Source organism: Mirounga leonina, unplaced genomic scaffold, assembly GCF_011800145.1.
Source record: "Mirounga leonina isolate KUSES-001 unplaced genomic scaffold, KU_Mleo_1.0 Mir_94, whole genome shotgun sequence".
In the NCBI taxonomy this organism is placed as follows: Eukaryota; Metazoa; Chordata; class Mammalia; order Carnivora; family Phocidae; genus Mirounga; species Mirounga leonina.
Window position 1 is genome coordinate 38,654,990 of NW_023270855.1, and position 24,091 is coordinate 38,679,080.

Here is a 24,091-nt window from a genome sequence, read left to right on the forward strand (position 1 = left end):
TCGCGCCGTGGTGACGTAGTGTCGCCGGCGCGGGCGGGTGACGCCAACTGGGCCCGTTGTCTGTGTGTGGGGCTAGGGGCCCCGGGGCGGCGGGGGCTCCCGGCGCGGGCGGCGGTGGGTCGGGAGGGCCTGGACATGGCGCTGAGGGGCCGCCCCGCGGGAAGATGAATAAGGGCTGGCTGGAGCTGGAGAGCGACCCTGGTGAGGAGGGTGCTGGGCGGGCCGGGGGCTGGGGAGGCCGGGTGGGCCCCAAACTCGCCCGCCTGACCACCACTTGCTCCTCTTGTCGCCCCACCCAGGCCTCTTCACCCTCCTGGTGGAAGATTTCGGTAAGAGCCTCTCCTACTCGCCGGATCCGGGCTGTGGGGGCCCATTCCTGTGCCCTCGCTCTACAGCCTGGGGCTGCCCTTCCCGACTTCTTTCCTTCCCTGATCGCAGGTGTCAAAGGGGTGCAGGTGGAGGAGATCTATGACCTTCAAAGCAAATGTCAGGGGTGAGTGGCTTGGTGCCAGGGCCTTCCCTTACACCCCGAGGGCAAGGGGAGGGCCAGGAGAGGAGTGCCCCTCAAGGGAGGTAGTGTAGGAATCCCAAGTTATAAAATCTCATACATGGAAGCATCCCTCATCTTTGGGTGCCCTCCTCATCAAGCGGATATTTTTGTTTTCTCCCAGTCTTCTTTCAGCACTTCCCTTTATGTAGTAGTCCCTTTCCCCCTGTACAAATCTGACCATCCTTTGGAGTACAGTTCAGCTGCCTTTTCTGGTCTTGTAGCAGGAAGGCAGCCCCTTCTCTTGACTCAGGTCACACAGTGCCTGCTGTAATTTATTAATTAATTACAGTTTTCATGTACTCGTGTGCCGGTGGCTTTCATCCCTTCACAGGGGTCTTGCATTGATTGGTTGGTGTGTGGCATCTGACAAGGCCCCTATAAGGTGACCAACCTCAGGGTCTTGGTCGTCCTGCAGAATAGAGATGTGGAACGACTACAGTGCATGAACTGAGAGGTCTGTTTTTATCTTCCAGGAAAGAAGGGACTGATCTAGGTGTTCATTTGCTTTCTTCACTGCACTGGGGCCCAGGCCTTGGGGTTCACAGTGAGAATTAGTGTTTAAATTCCTCGATCAGAGTTTTTTTTCTTTCCTTACCTTCTGTTCCTACCTTGTCATGGGCCATGGGTTCCAGCTTTTCATCTCTTCTCCAAAAACCTTAGACTTCATGAGGACACAGCGTATTCCGGAACATCACAGCCAGATGCTTGACTCTGGGTTCTGGGTGTGAGGGCTCAGGGCCAATTTAGGCATGTTGGAAAGAAGCGAGGGTAGAGGTGGGATCGCGGAAAGGGCACCTGAGTTGTAACACAGTGCGGGGGAATAGGCAGGAAAAGAAAGGGGATGCTGATTGCCTTCCCCCACTTGGCTGGTTTAGCTTTGCCCCTTACTTTCCCCAGCCCAGTGTATGGATTCATCTTCCTGTTCAAATGGATCGAAGAACGCCGATCCCGTCGCAAGGTGTCTACCTTGGTGGATGATACGTCTGTGATTGATGATGATATTGTGAATAACATGTTCTTTGCCCATCAGGTCTGCTGGGCTCTGTGTTCCGTCTGGAGGGTGGGATGCTGCCATTGTCTTTGCTGGGAAGTGGAAGTGGGGGAAGGCAGGAGGAGGAGATAGGCAGATACCAGGAGGGGCGGTTAGAGAAGTCCCCTGGCAGAAGGAACTGAGCTCTTAGTTCCTTACAAAAGGGAATATCTTTAGAGCAGGCTGGTGTTAAGTCCCCTCTGCATGTCCCCAGACATCTGGTGGGTATTTAGTTGAATGAACAAATGTTGGGTGGAGATGAGAGCTGATGAGTTTTGTTGTTCAGATAGGACTGTCCCTCTCTGGGTCCCCATTCTCAGTATGGCTTGTAGGTATGCTGTGTATGAGTGACTGTTCTTGGGTTTCACAGCTGATCCCCAACTCTTGTGCCACTCATGCCCTGCTGAGCGTGCTCCTGAACTGCAGCAATGTGGACCTGGGGCCTACCCTAAGTCGCATGAAGGATTTCACCAAAGGCTTCAGCCCTGAGGTAGGCCGTGCGCAGTCCCTCAATCCTGGCTCACAGCTTGCTGGGCAGATCTGACTCCCAGGCCTACTTGTAATGCTACCATATGGCATATGATACTATGAGGCCCTTTTCTTTCAAAGGATTTACCTTATGTTTGGCCCTTAAATTTTAGGCTCAATTGTCAGGAAAGATCTAAGGAGGAAAGGAACATTCCTTAAGTGACACTATGTTAGGAATTTCTTTGTCAGGTCTGTATCAGGCCGTGTTGCTCTCCAGTGTCCGCTCATTACCGTGCAAGACTAACCCCATCCTTCTGGAGCTCTGGAGTTCTTTTCTGTCTTCACTAACCTTTCAGGAAAATCCATCTATGCTGCTTCAGGTTCCTGGAATGCCTCCAGGCCTTCTCTCCAGAGCTTTGCTTCCCACCCAGAGGCCCACCTGAAAAATTGTTTTGATGTCTTATTTCCTTCTCTAGAGCAAAGGATATGCGATTGGCAATGCCCCAGAGTTGGCCAAGGCACATAATAGCCATGCCAGGTGTGTGGGCACTGTGGGAGCTGATGGGAGTGGGGGCGGCGGGGGAAGGGTTGTCCCATTCCAGGCCCTGAGTATGTCCTTCCCCAGGCCTGAGCCACGCCACCTCCCCGAGAAGCAGAACGGCCTTAGTGCCGTGCGGACGATGGAGGCGTTCCACTTTGTCAGTTATGTGCCTATCACGGGACGGCTTTTCGAGCTGGATGGGCTGAAGGTCTACCCCATTGACCATGGTAGGGACCCATTGGGTTTTTCTGCTTACCTTCTAGGGAGCTAGGGCTCAGGGTTCTCAGGTGCTTGGGGACCCAGTGGCAGGGGTTGGTGTTGAGGGCATCCACCTCTGGCTGGATGGCACCCTGCGCTGTACTACCTGACTACACCTCTCCATCTTCCTTCCCACTCCTGGCCTGCCCAAACTCAGGGCTTCCCACCGGCTGACTCCTCATCTTGGTCTTCCCTAGGGCCCTGGGGGGAGGATGAGGAGTGGACAGACAAGGCCCGGCGGGTCATCATGGAGCGAATCGGCCTCGCCACCGCAGGGTAAGGGCTCTGTGCTTGCCCTTCCCTCTGGAGCTGTGCCCCCGTTGGGAAGGACACAGAAGAGGGAAAGCAGAGAGGTCAGATGTGCAAGGCCACATGATGAATCTGGCCAGGTCAAGCTTAGATCTTGGGCTTCCGACTCCTTGCCCTATTTCCCACCCAGGCTGCCTATGGCCTACTTTGGGACAGGCTGGGGAGGGGCAGGCCTTGGGGGAGCCCTAGGTGGCCCAGACATGCTGGCTCACTTGCTGATAGGCCCCTCAGGCAGGTCATTGGAAGGCACCGGCTCAGCTGCCTGGCATGCATTACTAGCTGCCGCCCGCCTGTCGGGGTGGGGCCTGTACCTGTGGCCGTAGTTGGGACTTCAGGGGGCCCTGCCAGATTGTTTGTCTCAACCTGACGGCGGTGCTGGGCGGGAGCTGCTCTCACGGCTGTGGCTGTGACTGCAGGGAGCCCTACCATGACATCCGCTTCAACCTGATGGCGGTGGTGCCCGACCGCAGGATCAAGTACGAGGCCAGGCTGCATGTGCTGAAGGTGAACCGTCAGACAGTACTGGAGGCCCTGCAGCAGGTGGGGACCCCTCCCGCCATCCCTCTTCCCCTCACTGGGGCGTGGTCTCTGATTCCCAGATCACTCTTTATTACGGATCTGTTGAGCTTCACCTGACCATTCCTTTCCTTTGCTTTCCTTGTGGGAAAGCTGGGACTTGGGGTGGAGAGGGGGAATAGCTTCTAAAAGGAGGTTTGGGTTCAACTGTTGTATTTCCTTGTGAGCGAGTGGGTAGAACCAAGGCTCTCTGCTGTCCAAGCGAGCGGCTGGGTCTGCTTTCACGACTCTGAGCTTTGGATTCTGTTTTTAGCTGATCAGGGTAACACAGCCAGAGCTGATTCAGACCCACAAGTCTCAAGAGCCACAGCTGCCTGAGGAGTGCAAACCAGCCAGCAGCAAGTCCCCCCTGGCGCTGGAGGCAAGCAGGGCCGCAGCTGCCTCCGAGGCCACTCACACAGGTACCAGGGATCTTGGCGCCTCCCCTTGGCCTCAGAGCTTGAGCTGAGAGGCCCAAGCAGAGCAAGTCTTTGTGTATGGATGCACTTGGGCAGAGGTTCAGAGGCTCCTATGGGAGCCCTGAGGCCCTGGAGCCCTGAGGCCCTGGTGCCTGCAGCCCTCTCCCCTCGGAACATGGAGGGAGAGCAGTCATCCCCTAAAGAAAGGTACCTGTAAAGGGCTGACATTACCACAGTTCCTGAACCTTCTCTATAATAGATACTCCCTTTTTAGTTTTCTTAAGAGGCTTTTCTTTTTTTCTCCTTCTGTCTCCCTCCCTCCCTTTTTCCATCTCATTCTTCGTCTTGCTATGGGCCCATGACCTAGAGCTCGCGGGCTCTCATCCCGTTAGCTAGTGCATCTGTTCTTCTCTGGCAAGGGAGGAGGGAGCAGTGCTATGTCTGGGGAGATGGTGGGCTGGGACAGGTTTTCTTGGGGATCTGGCTGAAGGTCCTGCCTGTGCTCCTTGTCCTCTCAGATGGTGTGGAGGAGGTGGCTGGTTCATGCCCCCAAGCCCCAACCCACAGCCCTCCCAGCAAACCCAAGCTGGTGGTGAAGCCTCCCGGGAGCAGCCTCAACGGGGTTCCTCCCAACCCCACTCCCATTGTTCAGCGGCTGCCAGCCTTTCTGGACAATCACAACTATGCCAAGTCCCCCATGCAGGTGAGCTGGGAGCACCCTTGCCCAAGCCCCTCCAGTACTTTCTTGAGAGACTGCAACAAGCCGTTTCCTTAGGTGGTTCCTTGGTGTTCATTCTATACCACCTAGGTGGCCAAGTCTCTCTGCTACCCAGAAGCCCCCACAGGAGCTTAGAGAGGCAGAGAGAACTCCCAACTTTCAGTCCACTCACACAGCAGTGGGGCAGGATGTTTAGGGCATGTTCCTGGTACCACTCGATGAGTTAGGTTTTGCTGGCAAAATAAAGGCACATGTTTCAGGGTGCTCAGTTTGTCTTTGGGTGGGCAGCAGCCTCCCCAGGAGTCATGGGTGGGCTCGGAACACCTGGGCTTCAGTGGACTCGACCTGGAGAGCCGTGTTGGTTTTCTGGCTATGAGTGCTGTGTCCAGCCGGGGCTGACTGGTCCCTGCTTATGGCTGCCCTTCCTCAGGAGGAGGAAGACCTGGCAGCAGGTGTGGGCCGCAGCCGAGTTCCAGTCCGCCCCCCCCAGCAGTACTCTGACGACGAGGACGACTATGAGGATGATGACGACGACGACGTGCAGAACACCAACTCTGCCATCAGGTCAGCCCCAGCTCTGGAAGGCTAGAGGCTCAAGTGCTGCAGATCCTATCTTGACTGTTCCAACCCATGTCTGAGGTTGCCCGAAGCGTGTAACACTGAGCACCTGTGGGAGGCTGGCCTGCTGGGGCTGACTCCAGATCCCTGGTCCCCAAGACTCCAGGAGGCCTTGGGGGAGTGTTGAAGACATTTAACCAGATAACAAGGCCTGTCCTGTTGGGAGGTGGCCTTTCGGCTAGGCGTCAAAGGATTGGGATGGAGGAGATGGGGCGGGGTGCAGCCCTGTCAGAGGGCACGGCATTGTCAGAAGGCCAGAGTGAGGCGGCTGGAGTAGAGGTGGCCTTCGAGAGCACGTGGCTGTGGCTTTTGGAGCTTAGGGTGCCAGGCTCAGCACGGCCAGGTAGGCTGCTGGGCCCAGTGCAAGGAGCCGCAGCATCCGTCCCTGGGGGCCAGGATGTGTCCGGGGCTGTTCTGGGCACTGCTGGGCGGCGTCACCCGGCCCCTCCCCTCGGCTCACCTCTCCTTGGCCCCCCCACCCCCAGGTACAAGCGAAAGGGGCCAGGGAAGCCGGGGCCCCTGAGTGGCTCTGGGGACGGGCAGCTGTCAGTGCTGCAGCCCAACACCATCAACGTCTTGGCCGAGAAGCTCAAAGAGTCCCAGAAAGACCTCTCGATTCCTCTGTCCATCAAGACGAGCAGCGGGGCGGCCAGCCCGGCCGTGGCAGTCCCCACACACTCACAGCCCTCGCCCACCCCCAGCAATGAGAGCACGGACACGGCCTCTGAGATCGGCAGTGCTTTCAACTCGCCACTGCGGTCGCCCATTCGCTCAGCCAACCCAACGCGGCCCTCCAGCCCGGTCACCTCCCACATCTCCAAGGTGCTTTTTGGAGAGGATGACAGCCTGCTGCGTGTTGACTGCATCCGCTACAATCGCGCTGTACGCGACTTGGGTCCTCTTGTCAGCACGGGCCTGCTGCACCTGGCTGAGGACGGGGTGCTGAGCCCCCTGGCACTGACAGGTGCGCCCGGGCCTGGCTCACTGGCCGCTTGGGGCACTGGGGGAGAGGCGGGTGGCCAAGTGACCGCCTGGCCTGCGCTCTGAGGGGTCTTCTCGTGCCTTCTCTTCCAGAGGGTGGGAAGGGCTCCTCACCCTGCAGCAGACCAAGCCAAGGCAGCCAGGGGTCCAGCAGCCCGGAAGAGAAGGAGGTAGTGGAGACTGTGGACAGCAGAGAGAAGCCTGGCTTGGCCAGGCCTGGTGAGCCCTTGAGCGGAGAGAAGTACTCTCCCAAGGTGAGTCCCTTTGCGGCTTGCTCTTCTAATCTGGCCGGAGCGGGGAGCCTGAGGCACTGCTGCCCAGGGGCTGGGGCCTGCGGGTTCTGGCGTAAACATGGGTGGCGGAAGCCAGGCGCCAGGAAGCCTGTCTGGGTTGGGGCGCTGCCGGGGCCTTGGTAGGTTCTGTGGACGCTGGCTGCTCGTCCTTGCCTCCAGCTGCTTCCTGGTGGGGGGACTGGGGTGTTGGCCAGCCCCCCTCAGGGCTGCACTGCGGGATTTTGGCAGGAGTTGCTGGCGCTGCTGAAGTGTGTGGAGGCAGAGATTGCAAACTATGAGGCCTGCCTCAAGGAAGAGGTGGAGAAGAGGAAGAAGTTCAAGGTGGGTCATCCCTCCAGCGGCTGGTCCTCTGCCCGTCTTCCCAGACGTGGGACCTCCCGAGGCCAGCTGGTGGCTGCTCCGGGGAGCTGGGCTTGCGGTGCTCTCATCCTCTCTCCCGCAGATCGACGACCAGAGGAGGACCCACAACTACGACGAGTTCATCTGCACCTTCATCTCCATGCTGGCCCAGGAAGGTGAGGGCACTTACCGCCGCAGCTGACCTGGCATGCCCTGCCGGGGGCCATGTCCCTCAGGCCTGTCTTGGGGCTTGAGCAGACTGGGGGGCCCAGGGAGGGCCGGGAGAGCCTCTGCTCCTGGCCTGAGGCTGTGGCCCATGGAGCGGGGGGCTGCTGCGCGTCCAGCCTCCTGCTCAAGGGCCTCGGCCTCTTCGCAGGCATGCTGGCCAACCTGGTGGAGCAGAACATCTCGGTGCGGCGGCGCCAAGGGGTCAGCATCGGCCGGCTCCACAAGCAGCGGAAGCCTGACCGGCGGAAACGCTCGCGCCCTTACAAGGCCAAGCGCCAGTGAGGACTGCTGGCCCGTACTCTGCAGCTGCTCTTGCCGCCTGGCCCCCCCGGGGCCCCTTCCCCACCCCACTCCCTCTCTTCCCAGTATTACTGAAAAGTTGCAGCCAGAGAGCCCAGCCCCTGGCAGCGGGAGCCAGGCTGGAGTCGTGCACTGTGCCCCAGGGCCGGGCAGGGCAGGGCAGCCCCGTAGTGCTCCGGGGGCAGCAGGGGGAGCGGGGGCACGGTGAGGTGCTGCGGCTTCCTCCACAGCCGGCTGTGGAGTGCCAGGACCTGGCCTTTCTGCCTTCAGCAGAGTATATATTTTACCTACAGAGACGTCTATTTTTCTGGGCTCTAGCCCATCTTGCCACCACTGTGTTGACATAGCCAGCTTCCTGACTGCATTCTTTCCAACACTTGTCATCCTGGTGGGCCCAGGTCCCTGCGTCATGCTGGAGTCATGACTGCAGGGTCCCAGCTGGGGGCCTGGGTGGGCATTTGGGCCCTGCGCTCTAGCCCTAGCCACCAGTCGTCCCTGTTGTGAGGAAGCCAGGTCTGTTCTTCCTCCCGGGAGAGCTCCAAACTCAGGGACCCGGCTGCTGGGCTGGATTGGGAGTGGGGTGTCCTAGTAAGGGTGGAATGAGCAGCCTGCTGGGGTCCCACGGCCTGAGCAGAGAGAAGTATTTAAGCTGTTTATTGGCCTGTAAACTCCCTTCCTGGCTTTAGCCGTGCTTGTCAAGACTGCTGTCTGCAGCAAGGCTCTGGGGCTCTTTGCCTTCAGTGTTGTAGCCCTGGCAATGGGCCTGCCTTGGGCTCCTGGGCTCTGACCCTGGAGCCTGGGGTTCAGAGGGGCCCCTGCCCAGCCCCTCAGTATTACCGTGTCTCCCTCCTCTTAGGGATAGCGGAGACAGGGCTGCTTGCAGGAAGCTGACACCACTTGGCTCTCCGTGCCACGCCAGCTTCTTCAGCCTCTGCAAGGCACTCAGGGTGGGGGACAGCAGGACTGAGACAACCAGTTGGAGCCCCAGTGTTCCCAGAGGGCCTAATGCCAAGGGGCAATGGGCCCAGCACTGTCTCTGGAGCTCAGGCCCCAAACAGAGCCCCATGGACTCTGCCAGATGGCTTTGAAGGTGATCTAAGCAGGCCCCTTATCTGTACATAGTGACTGGGGCAGGGGATGGCTGGCCAGCATAGAAGCCACCTCTCTGTGCTGAGCACAGCCTGACTTCTCTGGCCCCTGTAAATATTGGATCAGTGAATAAAACTCTCCTAAGAAATGAACTCTCCTGTGCTTGCTGGCCTAAGATTTATAGGCTAGGTTGTGGTGAGAGGGAGGACCTAACCAAACCTGGGCCCAAGAGCCTGTGACCCGAGGGGTGAGAAGTACACATTCTCAGGCATCCATCCTTCTGGGGCAGAGATTCTTGGGACCCTAGACCCAGGATTTAGGACCTGAGCTGAGGAGGGGCTTTGGGTGGGCTGTGGAGCCTGAAGAGGACACTTTGGGAGGAGAGAGACCTGGCTTTCATCCGGTTCTCAGGGCGTTGCTATCTGAACAGGTGCCGGGGTTCTGGGCTGAGGAGGCGAGGTAGCCTCTAGTCTCGCCCGGTGCACTGGCCCTGGAGGGGTCCCCTTGGAGGACGCAGCTCTACCCTTGTTGCATTTGGACAGGTCCAGCAGGCCAAAGCTGCTAAGCACCCTCACTCCCGAGGCCGCCGCAGCCCCTCACCCCCACCGCTGCCCCGGCAGTGAATCCTGTGGAGGGGCACAGACATGAGCAGCGGGGGCCCAGCTGGACTGCTTAGAAAACGGCTTTAATGGCCCCAGCTCTTCTGTCCTGAGTCTAGTAGTCCAGGGCACAGATGAGAGCCACACCGCGCTTTATCCAGTGTCGCTGGGGCTGATCGGAGGGGAGCTCCACGGCAATGATGTAGTTGGTGGAGTGGCCTGTGGTCGATAGTGTTCCTGGAGCAGACAAGAAGGGAGGGTTGTCTGTCACAAGAGTAGGAACAGGGTAAAGGCAATGGACTCAGCAGATTGAGACGGTGGCAAGCAGGGGCCCTGACCCAAGAGGAAACCTGCCTGGTGAATGGTCCGGCCAAGGCTCAGGCCTGCCAGGAATGGGAGAGTTGGGGCCACTGCTCATTCCCTGTTGGACCCAGCACAGGCCCACCTCCCCGCCAAGTCTCCCTTACCTACTCTGAACCTTCATTAGCATACTGGGGCTCCCAAGACCCAGGTGGGTCTGCTGAGGGAGGCAAGAGGATGGGGAGCTCAGGGGCCACTTACCACAGACTGAGCCCAAGCTCTGGGCATTACCCTCCCTGCCTGCTGGTGGTCCAGCTCTGGCCTGGCCTGCTCACTCTCAGGAGGGCTGACCGGCCTCTCTCAGCCATTCTGTTCAGCTAACCTGACCAGTTAGGCTGGCCCAGTCCTGGGCCCCCACCCATGGTGCAGGTTCCCCACCCTGGACCCGTACCCGCTCGGGTCAGCGTCTTGTAGATGGGGCACAGGTAGAAGTCCTGGTTCTGGATCTTGCGGTTCCGTGTCGGCAGAAGCCAGATAACAGCCATCTCTGTGTATAGCTCCTTGGGCCGAGATTCAGCCAGCTGGAAGGCTGCAGGGTCCCAGCGGGCACCTTCCAGGAACAGTCCATGGATGTAGCACCCCTCACTGGGCCTTTTCTTGAGCTCTGGCACTGACTTGTGCATTACCTGTGGTGGGCGCACAGACATGCCCCCGCATGTGGACTGGGCTCAAGAGGCACAAACTCCCTCCTGAGAGTCCTGCCCACCCGCCCATTACCCACCATTTTATTTTGTTTTATTTATCTGCTTTTCTAAGATTTTTATTTATTTGAGAACGAGAGATAGAACACGAGCAGGGTGAGGGGCAGAGGGAGAGGGAGAAGCAGGCTTCCCGCTGAGCAGGGAGCCCGATGCGGGGCTCGATCCCAGCAGCCCAGGATCATGACCTGAGCCGAAGGCAGAAGCTTAACCGACTGAGCCACCCAGGCAACCCACTCACCCACCATTTTAGTTGGCAGCCTGCAGTCTGTGTCCAGTCCCTAGGGATTTCCTGGGGGCTCATAGCCATTTCTGGCTTGGCTCTCCCTGCCCCCCAAGACCCACTCAGGACCCCCAACTGGCAGCCAGCTGTGGCCTCAGCGCCCCTCCTGCCTGGCCCCTGTAAGTACTGGGGGCCTGACCCAGGCCATACTCCAGCCTGACCCTGGCCTGACTTTGGCTGTGTGCAAACCTTGAAATCAAACGAGATGGTGTCAATGGAGATGACAGACTTGCGGGCAAAGTTCTGCAGCGTGCCTGTCAGGAAGGCCTGGGGGAAGAAGAAGCCACTGATCCAGAAGACAGCTGGGATGCCCCCTTGGATCCAGGCCTGCAGGAAGTCCAGGCGCTGCATCAGGTCCATGACCCATGAGGACAGCGGCTTGAGCGATGGGTAGGCCTTCGCGTTCCAGAGCTCAGGCACAATGTTGTTGTACAGGCTGGTGGCCATCAGCTCCAGCTGTGAGGACATCACCACCAGCCCCTTGAGTGCCTTGAGCAGGTCTCGCAGCGTCTCTGTGATCACCTGCAGCAGCCGGTTGTACCTGTGGAGCCAGCGGCAAGGAAGCAAGCAGTGGCTGGGGGTTCTACACCAGTGTCTGTACTCCCCACTTGTAGGCCATAGACAGAAAAACAGTGGCCCAACGTGGGGGCTAAGAGCATGGAGCTGAGTCGGGCAGCCTAGGTACTGATCTCAGCTCTGCACCTTAGCAAACATGTAACCTTAGGTCACTTCACCGTTTCGGGCCTTGGTGTACTCATCTGTGAAGTGGGAACAATAAAACGTAGCTGGGTTAGAGCATAGACGCGGCACGGCGCCCGGCCCAGAGTAGCTGTTGCTGACATTTCTCTATAACAATAACTCTCTCTAATAAGTCAGGGCTGGGGGTGGCAGGGGGATTACCGAATGACCTCCTGTACTAGCACTGTGTTCATTGACTCCTCATACAGCACGGGGTACTTGGCCATCACCAGCTGCAAGTTGATGGGCTCAGGAATCTGGAGCAGAATATTGTGGGCCACATTCTCCACTATCTGTGGGGGCAAAGGGACACGCGGGGGGGTCAGGGCCAGCACCCCTTAATTCCTGCAGGATTCCACATGCACAGAGTTCCTTCCCACGGGGGAGCAGGGGGGTAGTGGGTGGGAGACTGGCCCTGCCCAACGCGTGCGCCCCTTTCCCCTGATGCCACCTACCTCCTCCCGGCCCTGGCCGCCCACAGAGGACGATTTGGGCTGCAGCTGGATGATGGCACCGAGCAGGCCATAAGTCTCATTCTGGGCGAAGGTGATGTTGGCATTGTCGTGCAGGCCAAAGATCTCAGGCATGTCATTGAGAGGGAGGCCTTTGATGTAGGAGAGGTAGCCCTGGAGGGTAGGAGGGCCACAACTGAAACCTCGCTCTACCCCCAGCCTGTGGGGGGTCCTCCAATTGGGCACAACTCCCACTTGCCTCCCTGACTTGGAACCCTTACGCATCTCCCTCTTCTTAGAGCTGCATGGCTTCTGAGGCGCTGTGTGGGGAGCCCTCGCTTCCCTCCCAGCCCTCTGCCTGCTGGCATCCTGCCCCCCCCGCCCCCGCTCCTTCATTCAGCCGCTCCAATCAGTGACGCTCCCCTCCTTACAATCGTGACCCACACTCCGACACACACCCCGGCCCTGCAGCCTCCCTGCACACGTCTTAGCCGAAGCACCATTTCCTCTGGGACCCTTGGAGAGGCTGCCCTGCCTCAACTGAGTAATTACACTCAGGCAGCGGCTGAGCAGCCAGACGTCGCCTCTCCCCACAGAGCCCGAGCTCCAGGGGGCAGGGACTGGGTCCACCTCCCTGCCTGTGGCTCTCTTTGTGGGAGGGAGTAATCCATGAACAGCAGCGGCTGGGGGGCCGGGGCCACGCCTCCTCTCACCCAGCTCCCAGGTGTTCATGGCACGCCCAGCAACCCAGCCTGGCTGGCTGCCCGCGGCCGTCGGGGGGGCGCGCTCACGTTGAGGTCGTAGGTAGGCTGGATCTGGTGGTAGATGCCCGAGGCGCTGTAGCTGTGATCGTGGAAGAGCACGGAGGGGCTGTAGTAGTCCTCCAGGATGTTCATGATGCAGCGACGGTCCCAGTCATCCGTGACACGGCCCCCGTAGTTGATCTCCCCGGCTGTGTACTTGAGGACCTACGGGGTGGGTGGGTGAGGGCCCCCACAAGCGCCCAGCGCCCCGCCTCAGCCTGTCCCTGGCCCACCTTGTAGGGGATGTCGTCATACTCGTCCAGGAACATCTTGAGCTGGCTGATACAGATGCGCAGGTCCCCGTCTGTGAACTCGTAGGGGATGTTGAAGCCCAGGGGCCCAAACTTGCGGCGCTCCAGCGCATTCCCGTGGAACAGGCACAGAGACAGCAGCAGGGACTTGAACTCCAACACCTGCAAGAGGCAGGGGGCAGGGAGTGAGGGGCGGGCCCAAGCTGAGGCAATGGGGGGGGCGGGAGCGTGCACCCCTGCGCTTCACCTTGTGGCAGGAGTTGAGGAAGTTGTCGCTCAGGCTGCTGTAAGACTTGAGCAGGTTGGCCTTGACGCCACGTGGCGGCTCAATGGTCATCTTGGAGCCATTCTGCAGGATGGACACTGGGAACTTGTTGCTGGGCAGGCTGGTGAGCCACAGGCGGAAGTCCCGGTGCACCTGGTGGCCACGTACCACATGAGCATGGGGACCCACGCCTGGTGGCTGCCCCACACCAGGTTCCCTGGGCCACTGGCAGCTTGACCCTCCCCCTGGGTGGGCCGGGCCAGGCCAGGCTGCGCAGACCACTGATTAAGAAGATCGGTTTTGGGGCGCCTGGGTGGCTCATTCGGTGAAGCAGCTGCCTTCAGCTCAGGTCATGATCCCAGAGTCCTGGGATCAAGTCCCGCATCGGGCTTCTTGCTCAGCAGGAAGCCTGCTTCTCCCTCTGCCTCTGCCTGCAGCTTCCCCTGCTTGTGCTCTCTCTCTGACAAATAAATAAATAAAATCTTTAAAAAAAAAAAAAAAGAATATCGGTTTTATCAGGTCATGGTCTCAGGGTCGTGAGATCGAGCCCCGCATCCTCTCTGTGCTGGGCCTGGAGCCTGCATGGGATTCTGTCTCTCTCTCCCTCTGCCCCCCAACCCCACCCCAAGGGGAAAAAAGAGAATATGGGCTTTGGCGAGTCTCAGCGTCACCAGTCCACGCTGGGTGGACGTGGGCAAGTCACATCACCACTGGCAGCAGTAACGCGAGGAGATGCTGAGAAGATAAATCTAGCTGAGGCTTGTTTCATATATCACTTCCTGAGTGCTGTGTGCCCAGGCTGGGCTGGGGGCTCTGTGGGACCATCTCATTCAGCCTCAGCAGGCCTGGATGGACGTGTCGGTAGCCCCTTCAGTGAAGGAGGCCACTGGGTCTGCGGCAGGTGGGGCAGCACACCTTATCGGGGTTGATGTGCTCGATGAGGCGCTCCAGGGCCGGCATCCAGCTCGGTGCCAGGTGGCAATTCTGGAAGAAGACCCACTTGCCCCTCTCTATGGAGCTGCGCATCATGGCTTCTGCCCGAGGGCCCTGTGGGGGCGGGAGTGCTGAGCGGCGAGGTGCCAACCAGCCCAGCCTCCAGACCTCCGCCCCTGCCCACCCGGTCCTTACCTGGCCCTGGCCCAGGGAGATGGCAGAGAGCTTCTTGGAGAACTTCATCTCTTCGGCAAACTTGTAGAGGTCGGCAGCAGGGTCGGTGCCAGGCGACAGCACAAAGATGAGGGGCGTGGTGGAGCCGGAGTCTTTGAACACCACTGACAGGTCGGCTGCCTGCAGGTCAGGGAGAGATGCTGGGTCACCTGGGGCTGAGGGAGGGCAGGGACCAAGGCAAGGCAGGGGGTCCTGGGGCTTCCAGGGAGGCTTCCCAGTGGGGCCTGGAACCCCCCAGAGCCTTTGGAGGGTGTGGTTAGGAGTCCCAGCCTGACCAAGGCTGCAACATGGTCTGTCCAGGTGCAGCCAGGCCCCGGGACCCAGAGGTGGGGATTACTCCAGGACACCGGCTGATGGCACTTGCCTGGGGCTCAATGAAGCGTGGCTCCAGGTTGGTGGCCACGAAATCCTGCATGGCATTGGTAACCTTGTCCCCACGCAGGCAGCGGAGAACCAGCAGCTTCTGGAACTGGTCCAGGTATTTATCCCAGATGCCAGGCAAGGGCTCCCTGCGACAGTGCCCATGTCCCCCTGAGAGCTGACCTGTGGGAGGGCACTGGCCCCAGGGACTCTGCTGGCTGGATGGCCGGGGAGAGTGGAGGGCCTGCAGGGTACATGGCCCGGGGCACAGAGGGATGGAGCCACAGCTGCAGGGCACCCCTGGGTGGCTCCTCAGAGAAACCTCCTGGGCGGGCCTGTCCCTGGGGTCTCACCCCTCCGTGTGCCCACCCTGCGACCCCCTGGGGCACAGCTCACCGGTGGGGCTCGAGGCTGTCGAAGATGGACTGGAATTCTGAGAGGTGCTTTGGGAAGTCTTCGGCAAAAGAGGAGAAGGTTGGCAGGTTTGAGAGTGCCAGGATATCTCGCCAGGCCCGGTCGGACAGCCAGTCAGGCGCTGGGTTCTCAGTCATGACCTGGATGGAGCCTCCGGACAGGAGGTAGCGCCACTCGCCCTGGCAGGGGACAGGGGGAGCCTAGTGCCCAGGCCCTGTGACCTGCCTCTGGCACCCCAGCCAGCAATGCCCCCCCACCACCACCCTCAGCCAGAGAAACGGAGTCCTCCCTGGGGCTGGCAGTCAGACCGGTCTGGGTCAGTGTCCCCGTTCCACATTTTCCTGGCTGTGTGTCCTTAGGCAGAGGATGTGACCTCTCTGAGCCGCAGTCTCCTCATTTTGGAAAGTAGGAAGAATGAGAATCTCAGCTGCTTCCCAAGGGTTTTGGGGGGTTAGGTAAGAATGTACCCGTTAGCCTGGCACCTACACACAGATAGGGCTCGAGCCGGAGTAGCCGTAATGCGGTAATGCTCGCTCTCTCCGCAGTGATTTCCAACACTTGGCAGATACCTGGGGCTCATGAGAGCACGAGCTGGGAGGCTCAGGACAGTCTCTGCTCACTTGGCTCCGAGAAGGCTGTGCTCACAGGACAGCGGGGACCACAGTGAACCCAGGGTCTCCCGGCTGTTTTAAGTAAGGAACTGCTTCCTGAGGCCTCTACCCCTTTGCTCTCGCTGTGCCCTCATGCCTGGCCCTCTCTTTCCTTTTACCCTGTTCTCCCAGGCCCTGCCACAGGGCACCTCATCAGGCCATCTGTCCTGGGTCACCGGCCCAGCCCGCTGGTTGCCTCTCTGCTCGCTACCTGGTCGATCTTGTCCTCATTCATCATGATGCGGACACACAGCAGGAAGGCAAACATCAGCTTGTGCTTCTCAAAGAGGCTGCGGCAGACATTGCTGTAGAGGTCGTAGGTCAGGTGGCGGTTGATGTTGGCGATACGCTTCTTCAGGTTGTCTGCAGGGCAGGGAGGGGACGGCAGTGCGTGGGGGGGGTGGGGGAGCGAGATCCCCGGGGCTCAGCCCAGGCCAGCCAGTCTGCCCCACAGCCACAGGGGCCATCTGGGCCTCCCTTTGGGGCCTCTGGAGTTGCCAGTAAAGGGGCTCTGAGGAGGGTAGGGAGGGGGTGTGTTGTTACACCTGATCTGAGAGAATGTGCAAGTTTACATAAGCGTGTCCCCTGTGGATATGTGTCCCCCTGTGTCACATCTGTGCCAGGCTGGAAGCCCAGCATCTGTGTCCGTGTGCACGCATGCCCGGGCTACCTGCCCTCTCCGAGTTGGCGATGCCCGAGAGGAAGATGCTGAGAAACCACTCCAGGGAGTACTGGTACATGGGGTCCACGTTGGCCAGGTCAGACACACAGAAGAAAAGGATCTGGGTGCGGACGGCCACGGGAATGTACTCCATGCGTGTGAGGTCAATGTCCTTCTCCGTCTGCTCTGCGATCCTGACTTTGGCCTAGAGGTGCAGCACGGGAGAGGTGATCAGGCCCAGGTTGGCTGATGGAGGGTGGCAGGCAACGTGGGTGGGGACAGGGGTCAGGCCTGGGGCTGGTCAGGGGTTGGGTAGAGGCAGGAGTCGCAGGCAGAGGCAGGCCATTGCTGACCTGGATCTCGGCAGCCTTCATCTTGGAAGCCTCCAGCACCTTGATGAGCTCCATGTCATCCACAGGGTTACCTTCAGAGGAACTGAGCCTGTACAGGATCTGGTCTTCGATGTCCTTCAGCTCCTGGCGCATCTTGGCATTACTGACAATCAGCTGGTTCTTAGCTTCCTCCAGGTCTGGCCGCTCCTCGGCCACTACCTGGCCCAGCAGCTGGTCCTCTAGGCCACTGCCAGGGGAAGGGACAGCATGTCTGTAACACCTGGTAGGCTCCAGAGGGTCAGCCTTGAGCCTGCTCACCTATCTACCTGTGCCCCCAGGGCTCCGAGAGCTGGGAGGCCTAGCCTCTGTCTTGGGCTGCAGGGCTAATGCAGAGCCTGCCTGCAGAGTGACCAGTTCTCAGTGAGACCCCGGGTGGCAACCTGGAATCCCAGAAGGGGTCAGGTGGTTCGATATGTGAGTTGCTGGGGTCGCTGAAAAACTTCCTCTCGGCAGGAGGGGGCTGGGTGACGGGCAGGGGATAGGCCTTTCACCACCTCGTCTGGGGAGAGGTTCATAGTGGCCACTGACATGATGGCCTGAGTGTGGAGTGGGCCTGTGGGCTCTGTGCGGGTGGCCAGCAAAGTGCACCCATTAGCCTGGCACTTATGCTCGGCAGCAAGGCAGGAAACAGGGCCTGGGTGCCAGGTGTCAGGGTGTGCCTGACTCGGGGCTCCGGGACAGCTCTGGGGGTGAGTGCACAAGGGGCTGGCAAAGGCTGAGCTGTGGGGGAAGGGCACCTGGCCAAGATGAGGCTCTGCTGACCAGGGAGGCTGAGGGGTCCTGACCAGTGATCAAGGGCTCTTGATCTTGGGGGTGGGGGTTCTTAGCTGGAAATGGTGGCAAGTAAGGGGAGCTGGTGGAGGTGCTAGAAAGACCTGGGACGCCAGAGCACCTTGGAAGAAGGTGCTGGAGACTCTGGGAAAGACCCACAGTGTCTTGGCCTGTGGGTGGGCGAGAGGCAGCCAGGCAGAGCTGATGCTCTGGGTCTGGGGCCTGGGGGCTTACCTGGGTGACAGGGTGAAGTTGATGAGGGTGAGTTTAGTGGAGATCTCAGGTGTGTAGTGTGGGTTGGGCAGCTTGGTGGTGATATACATCCTGAAGTCCTCATGGTAGGGGATCACCGTGTCCCCCAGCTTCAGCACTGTGTTCCCCTGCTGCTTGTATGTCTATGGTGGGTGGGATGGGCAAGCGCTGTGACCCAGGCTTCACCGGGGAGGCAGTGAACGGGGCTGCCCTGTCCCCCGTCCAGCCTGACAGGCTGCCCCCACTCCCCTGCCACTGCAGGCCCACCTGCTTGAGCAGCACAGGCTCCAGGGCCGGGTCCAGCTCCTCGCCCACATTCTCCAGAAGGCAGGGCTTGCCAAAGCGGATGGCATTTTCCATGCTGCGCAGGAAGTCTCGGTCACTCAGCTTGAACACATCCAGCCCACTGTCCTTCTCCTGTGGGCAGAGGGGGCGAGTGGGGGCTGTGGGAGCTGCCAGCCCGCCCGAGGCTCAGCTCCTGTCCCTGCACCTGCTAAGCCCGGCTGCGAGGGGTGGCGGCACCAGGCAGGTGGGCTCACCATGTTCTTGATCCATTTGTTGGCCTGGCCCTGAGGGTCAATGAAGTGGGTCCAGCGCTGGGAGAACTGGTTGATGACCCCGTTCTCCACTGACAGTGTGTCATTGGGGAGGCCAGCAATCTGTGGGGCATCAGGTGCCAGACTGGGTCAGGGTTGTCACACAAGCAGGGTCAGCTGGGGTGCTAGCTACTCCCAGCTTCATGCTTGGCTATCTCTTCCCTCTCCTTATGGCTCCCCCGTGGAGGTAGGCGCAGGTGACAGTGGGCACAGGTGTGAGCCCACAGGGCCCCCTACTCTCTCCTGCTCCTCGGCTGGATCCCGACACCCTCCTTCTCTGGCCTCTCTGCCCTCTTGCCTACTGAGTCCCCCCTCAGTCAGACCATCTCCCCAGAGCCCACAGGCCATCAGTATCCTGGCCTACGCTCTCCCTTGGCCTCTGCCAAAAGCCTCTGGGTTTTCTGCCCGAGCCAACTTTACCTGTCCTTTAGGGTCTAGCTCAAATCTGACTTTTTTGGGGAAAACTTTCTTAACCTCACCCTGGATGCTGCTCTCCTCCTCCAGCCCACTCTGACAAGCACCCCTTGAATTCTCTGCCCCAGTTAGCTAGATCTGTGCCACACCGTGTCAGCTCGCTCCTCTCCTACCCACAGCCTCTTGCTGGGCCCAGGCAAATCAGGGGAGTCATCTCTGAGCAGGCCCCGGAAAGAGGGTTAGGGGGGGAAGCAGGAGGCTCCTGGCTCAGCCCAGTCACTTCAGCCCTCCCCCTTCCCAGATAGGCACCTGCCACGAGCGGATCTTCACAGGGTTTCCCAGCGTCCCAATGAGCGTGGGCTCTGAAGTATGCGGGACCTTGTGTCTTGTGAGCTGCTTGACCCAGTGGTCATAGAGCACTGTGCGGTACTGGCCCTGGGGAGACGCCAGACTCAGGGCCACCCCACCACGACACGTGGGATGCCCTCCCACCCCCCAGCCCCAGTCCCCCAGCACTCAGTAGTTGCACACAGAGGTAGAGCTCAGACGTGGAGTCAGACACTTGCACTCAGGTCCCACTTTGGGTGACTTCCTTGGCCTCCATAAACCTCAGCCCCTCCTCTGTGAAACAGGCGTGATGACAATAGGCCCGCCTGTCAAGGAGGCTGTGAGGATCGAGTGAGATGCACCCAGCAAGCATGCAAGTGGGAGCTCAGGTTTCCCACTAGACGGCCAGGCCCACCAGGGCGGGTTTTCTGGCTGTTTCCATGCCTAGAACAGCACCTGGTTCGGATGGGGCGGCTGAGAAGCCGAGTGAGTGCGTGGGGGAAGAGCCGCCCTGCAGGCTGCCCCTTGTGGAGGTGAGGCTGTCGCAGGGAGGGCTGGAAGGCTCCTCACCGTGAAGGGGCCCAGGTAGGCCACAAAGCCAGCGGCCACCAGCACATCACCGGAGATGTTGCCAAGCATATGCTCCAGGTTCTCCACGGTCTCCTGCCAGCGCACCTTCTCATCCGACAGCCCGTTGATGAGCTGCAGAGGCAGCCCCGGGGGGTGGGCTGCGGTTGGCCAGGCCAGGGGCTGGGGAAGGGGTGCAGGACCTGCACCCCCGCCCCCCGCCAGACCCTCGCAGCCCACAGGCCCTCCCCACGGGACGTGCTGACCTTGTCCGCCCGGCCCAGCCGCTGCTCGCACTGCTCGCACTTCAGCTCCAGCTCCTCCTTCTTGGCGATGCATTCCCGGTACTTGGTCTGCATCGTGGCGATGCCGTCCTCCACCTCGCGCAGGCGCTGCTTGGCCTCCTCCAGGATCCTCTGTGTCACCTCCAGGTCGTCCTGGGCCTCCCGCAGGGCTTGCTGCAGGCACAGGGCCCAGGGCCAGCTTGTGGAGCGGGGAGAGCCCTCCCCTTCCTCCCCTGCCCCCCCCACCAAGCTGGACCCAGGCCTCACCCGCTTGGGCTCCACTGCCTTGGCCACGAAGTGGTACTTGTGCATGGCGCGTACCCACTGGCAGATGGAGGTGCAGGCCTTGGATACCTTGGCAATCGCAGCCGGCTGGAACTCCTCGTTGTCAATGTATGGCTGGATGGCTTTGATCACCGCCTCCCCGATGTTGTCCTGGGGAGGGGAACCAGGGGCATCAGGGGGCTCTTTCCAGCAAGGAAGCGGTGGTGGGGCCTGCTGAGGAACACCCTGCTCGGGCTCTGAGCCCCCTGCCCTGTGTAGGCTTCAATACAGGTATCTTCCTCAGGGAATAAACACAGTCCAGAAAGGATCCAGGATTTCAGATAATACGATTAGAGACTTCGTCCACAAGAAACTGTGCAGTCTCAAGGTCTGGTAATGTGCAGGTCCCATTAAAAACTCACTTAGCGATAAGGGCTGCTCCTGACAGGTGTGGAGACCAGTGAGTGATTCTGATGCCCAACCAGGCTCAAGTTCAAGGGTATTAATCCTCACCCTGAGAGCTCATCACAACCCAGAGTTCCCGTCCCCCCGGTGAGAGTCCAACCGTGTAGTTCAGGATGAGCCCAGGAATCTGCATTGTTCATGAACTCCCAGAGCTCAGAGCCTGGGACCCGGGAGCCTGAGCACTGGCTGAGAGCACTCCTGATTTGGGCTGAATTAGGTGTGTGGGGCCTCTGCTTTCTAGACTGATGAAAGTGGAGGAGGAAGAATGGGGAAGTCTGTAGGGCGTCCTGCTACCTATGGGTCATTATCTCCACCCTCCCAGTGTGGCCTGGGGTGTCTGAGGCCCCACACTGCCTCATGGCGTGGGGGGGGGGGGCGCGGGTGCACAGGCAGTTGTCCCCTACCCAATTTCTGGGCTGAAAAAGGTCCCCTTAGAGGGTGGTGGGCTCCAGGCTGACCTAACCATGAAGTAGCCCCCAAGAAAGAACATGGCCATGGATACGGAGAGCCCCAGATAGACAGCAGATGGAGAAACCCAGGGACAGACAGAAGAAGCAGAACCTCAGCTGAGGCTGCATAGAAAGTGCAAGTCTAGGCCAAGGCCATGGGGATCCTAGGAAGGAAAGGGCACAAGAGGGGATCTCCAGGCTGCAGAGCTTTGGGGTGACCAGCCAGAGAGCTCCTCTGGGGCCAGGGTATGGTCCCAGTCAGCTGTGTGTGGCCACAGGGCTGCATGTGTTCAGGGGAAGGGAGACAAGACAGAGAGCCCTACACTGGGGGGTTGGGGGACAGGCTCCTCTGCCTGCTTCCCTGCCTCACTCACGGGCCTGCTCGCTTTGTGCCCGGCACACCCACCTTGTCAAACTTGAAGAGGCCTTCGAGGAAGCGGCCAGGGTCCTGCAGCAGCCCCTTGCCCGGCTCCCAGTAGTCATCCACCTTGGAGCCAGGCCTCTCTCCAGGCACCTTCTTGGGCTTGATGCCCTTCATGATGCACATAGCCTCTATGACCAGCTTCACGCCTGGGGGTGGCCGCTGCATGGCCCGGACCTGCGGGTCGGGCCGAGAGTGGGGAAGGGGAGACCCATCACTACCTGGATACCCCTGGGCAGGGACAGCTGTCAGACAGGGTGGACCCCACCAACGCAGTTCCTACCACCACAAAGGGCATGCCTGGCTGTCCCCCGAGGTCTGCCTCGGCCTGTGGTTCCTTCTGCTCCCCCTCACCCAGGCCTGACCATGAGGTCCTAGATGCTCATTTCTCAGGACCCAAAGCCCTCCATGTGCCCGTCTGGGCCATGGGGGCTTGTGCAAGGAGGTAAGGGCAGACAGCTGGCTTCAAGCCCTAGTTCTACCCGCACCTCTCAGCACGTGACCCCCAAGCGATGTGGAGAGAGAGGGCCTGGGGGCCAGAGGCACCAGGACAGATGCCAAGGGGGAACTTCGGGAGCTGCCTGGCCACCCACCTCAGTCACATCATTCTTGTTGAGGTTGCGCAGGCTGGCCAGGGCTGCGTCCAAGGCAGGCAGCGCCTCATCCAGATCCTTCTGGGCATCGTCAGCAATAGCTTGTGCCTTCCTGGCCTTCTCATTGGCCTTGGCCTCCTCTGCTTGCACCGAATTCCGGGTCTCCTGAGCAATGGTTGTGTCCACCTGGGGGCCAAAGAAAGGGAGGGCCCAGCTGCTGGCATGTCGGGGACAGGTGTGTCCCCCCCCTTTCTCCTCCCTGCATCTCAGTCTCCCCGGGGTCAAGGGAAATGAGAGCAGGGATGCCCCCTTCTCCAAGGGCCCTCTCGGAGCTCCGGGAATGTGAGAAGCCCATTCCAACTGCTCATGGTGGTCCCAGCATGGGGCTCAGGGCTTCACATGCTTGAGCACAACTGCCCTCCAGGGAAGGAGCCCCTAAGCCCTCAGGACATCTCCAGGCAACACAGAGAAAGGCGCTCCCCCACATCACGTTCTTTCCATCTGCTGGAAACATTTGTGATACACTGACTTTGCAGAGCGGGAGGTGACTACTTCTACCAGGAAGCTGTCCTGATGAACTTGCGAATCTGAGATGTCTGCTGTGCGCAGCCGGCCCGCGAACTCGGGGATCTCATGGAGACTCAGAGGGACATTTGGGCTTAATGCCCTTCATGATGCTCATAGCCTCTATGATCAGCTTCACGCCTGGGGGTGGCCGCTGCGTGCGGCGGCCTGCCACTCTGTCCCTGCTGTGATTATCAGGGTTTGGGTTGCCTGTCTTGCTCTTCATCATATCCCCTGCCCCGGTGCAGGGCCTGGCAGAGAAGAGGTTCCAAGCAAACTCTTGTTGAATAAACAAAGGACTGCTGACTGAGGAAAACAGGCATCGAGAAGCTAAGCAACCTGCAGAGGTCAGGCAGCCAGCGACCTCATGGTTGCATGGGGACCCCTAGCATCCTCAGACATGGTCAGACGTCAGGGAAGAGGGCCAGGGAGCACCCCCCACCTTGATCTGCTCCATGGTCAGCACGGTGTCCTTGGCAGCCTCTTCCAGCAGGGGGCGCATCATCTCCAGCTCCTCCTGCATCTTGGCCACGTCCTCGGAAGTACGCAGCAGCTGGTGGATGGGGGGCACAGAGAGGAAATCAGGTGTGACAGGGTACCAGAAAGAGAGCCGAGCGTGGAGGGGACTGGGGAGAGGGTCCTGCAGGGCTGCCTGGCCCTCACTCATGAGTGAGAGGCTGTGGCCTGTTGCCCAGTGAGCCCTGGAGGAAGGGAGCAGTCCCCTGAAAATCTGTGGGGTGCCCTGCTTTGGCCTTGCCCTTGTTCATTTGGTAAGGGAGGAAGCTACCCATTTAAACACGGCAGGCTGCTGACTGAGAGGGTGGGCTGGGCCTCCCCAGGTCAGGGCTAAGCCAGAGTACGCAGAACCATGGGCTGCTAGCCATTGTCCACAAAGCCCCACCCTGGCCCACCTTGTCAAGACCACTCTTCATGCGGTTCTTGGCGGTTTTCAGCTCCTGTTTCTTCTGGCCAATTAGGATGGAGAAAATATTAAGCAGCTCTAGGTAGCTCTTGGGGGTCACGTAGTTGTGACGGGCCAGCTCGGCTAGGTACTCGACACACTTCTTGGCCACCGACTGGTGGATATATACGCAAACCTGGATCTGTGGGGTGGGAGACCACTGATGCCAGCCTTGTAGAGCCCCCAGCAAAGACAGGGCGCAGGGGTGCCCTTGAAGCCATTGCAGCCTGGTCCCAAGGAGGGGGCCACATGTAGGAACCTCAATGCCCCCCACACTGTCTCCCATGATCCTCATAACCTCCAGGTCAAGATCACCTATTCTGCAGAAGAAAAACTTACAACCCAGAGAAGTCAAGGGGCTCGTTTAAGTTCAC

The 24,091-nt window shown here is 59.8% G+C and overlaps 2 protein-coding genes across 3 annotated transcripts in view; one reads left to right on the forward strand and one right to left on the reverse strand.

Annotated features, from left to right (window-relative positions):
• Positions 1–28: 28 nt before the first annotated feature.
• On the forward strand, positions 29–8,848 carry BAP1 (BRCA1 associated protein 1). 2 transcript variants are annotated; one of them, XM_034996645.1, is made up of 17 exons: positions 29–201; positions 300–329; positions 439–493; positions 1,448–1,580; positions 1,951–2,070; positions 2,525–2,586; positions 2,674–2,816; positions 3,045–3,123; positions 3,573–3,696; positions 3,986–4,133; positions 4,649–4,833; positions 5,279–5,412; positions 5,952–6,430; positions 6,541–6,701; positions 6,969–7,061; positions 7,183–7,255; positions 7,456–8,848. In XM_034996645.1, the coding sequence occupies exons 1-17, from the start codon at positions 165–167 to the stop codon at positions 7,587–7,589; spliced, it is 2,190 nt and encodes a 729-aa protein (XP_034852536.1). In that variant the 5' UTR covers positions 29–164; the 3' UTR covers positions 7,590–8,848. The 2 variants fall into 2 exon arrangements, with proteins under 2 accessions (XP_034852536.1, XP_034852538.1); XM_034996647.1 differs by lacking the exons at positions 29–201; positions 300–329; positions 1,448–1,580.
• A 562-nt stretch (positions 8,849–9,410) lies between these two features.
• Positions 9,411–24,091, reverse strand: part of DNAH1 (dynein axonemal heavy chain 1) — a 72,867-nt gene continuing 58,186 nt past the window's right edge. The window contains exons 52-77 of the mRNA XM_034996644.1: positions 23,668–23,859; positions 23,199–23,309; positions 22,193–22,378; positions 21,585–21,776; positions 20,268–20,435; positions 19,983–20,174; positions 19,720–19,851; positions 19,132–19,257; positions 18,352–18,471; positions 18,080–18,229; positions 17,795–17,955; positions 16,751–16,976; positions 16,407–16,602; positions 15,948–16,099; positions 15,069–15,265; positions 14,673–14,821; positions 14,274–14,428; positions 14,061–14,192; positions 13,128–13,298; positions 12,863–13,042; positions 12,618–12,794; positions 11,830–12,000; positions 11,537–11,667; positions 10,826–11,177; positions 10,047–10,281; positions 9,411–9,532 (exon numbers count right to left, since the gene is read on the reverse strand). Of these exons, the coding sequence (XP_034852535.1) occupies positions 9,411–9,532; positions 10,047–10,281; positions 10,826–11,177; positions 11,537–11,667; positions 11,830–12,000; positions 12,618–12,794; positions 12,863–13,042; positions 13,128–13,298; positions 14,061–14,192; positions 14,274–14,428; positions 14,673–14,821; positions 15,069–15,265; positions 15,948–16,099; positions 16,407–16,602; positions 16,751–16,976; positions 17,795–17,955; positions 18,080–18,229; positions 18,352–18,471; positions 19,132–19,257; positions 19,720–19,851; positions 19,983–20,174; positions 20,268–20,435; positions 21,585–21,776; positions 22,193–22,378; positions 23,199–23,309; positions 23,668–23,859 (4,476 nt within the window). The remainder of the gene's footprint in view (positions 9,533–10,046; positions 10,282–10,825; positions 11,178–11,536; positions 11,668–11,829; positions 12,001–12,617; positions 12,795–12,862; positions 13,043–13,127; positions 13,299–14,060; positions 14,193–14,273; positions 14,429–14,672; positions 14,822–15,068; positions 15,266–15,947; positions 16,100–16,406; positions 16,603–16,750; positions 16,977–17,794; positions 17,956–18,079; positions 18,230–18,351; positions 18,472–19,131; positions 19,258–19,719; positions 19,852–19,982; positions 20,175–20,267; positions 20,436–21,584; positions 21,777–22,192; positions 22,379–23,198; positions 23,310–23,667; positions 23,860–24,091) is intronic.

Excerpts from the sequence above, each read along its gene's own strand:
- BAP1 (XM_034996645.1), top strand. The coding sequence starts at position 165 with ATGAATAAGGGCTGGCTGGAGCTGGAGAGCGACCCTG. Across the intron at positions 6,702-6,968 it reads GAGAGAAGTACTCTCCCAAG|GAGTTGCTGGCGCTGCTGAA; the intron begins GTGAGTCCCTTT and ends GGATTTTGGCAG. Across the intron at positions 7,062-7,182 it reads AGAAGAGGAAGAAGTTCAAG|ATCGACGACCAGAGGAGGAC; the intron begins GTGGGTCATCCC and ends TCTCTCCCGCAG.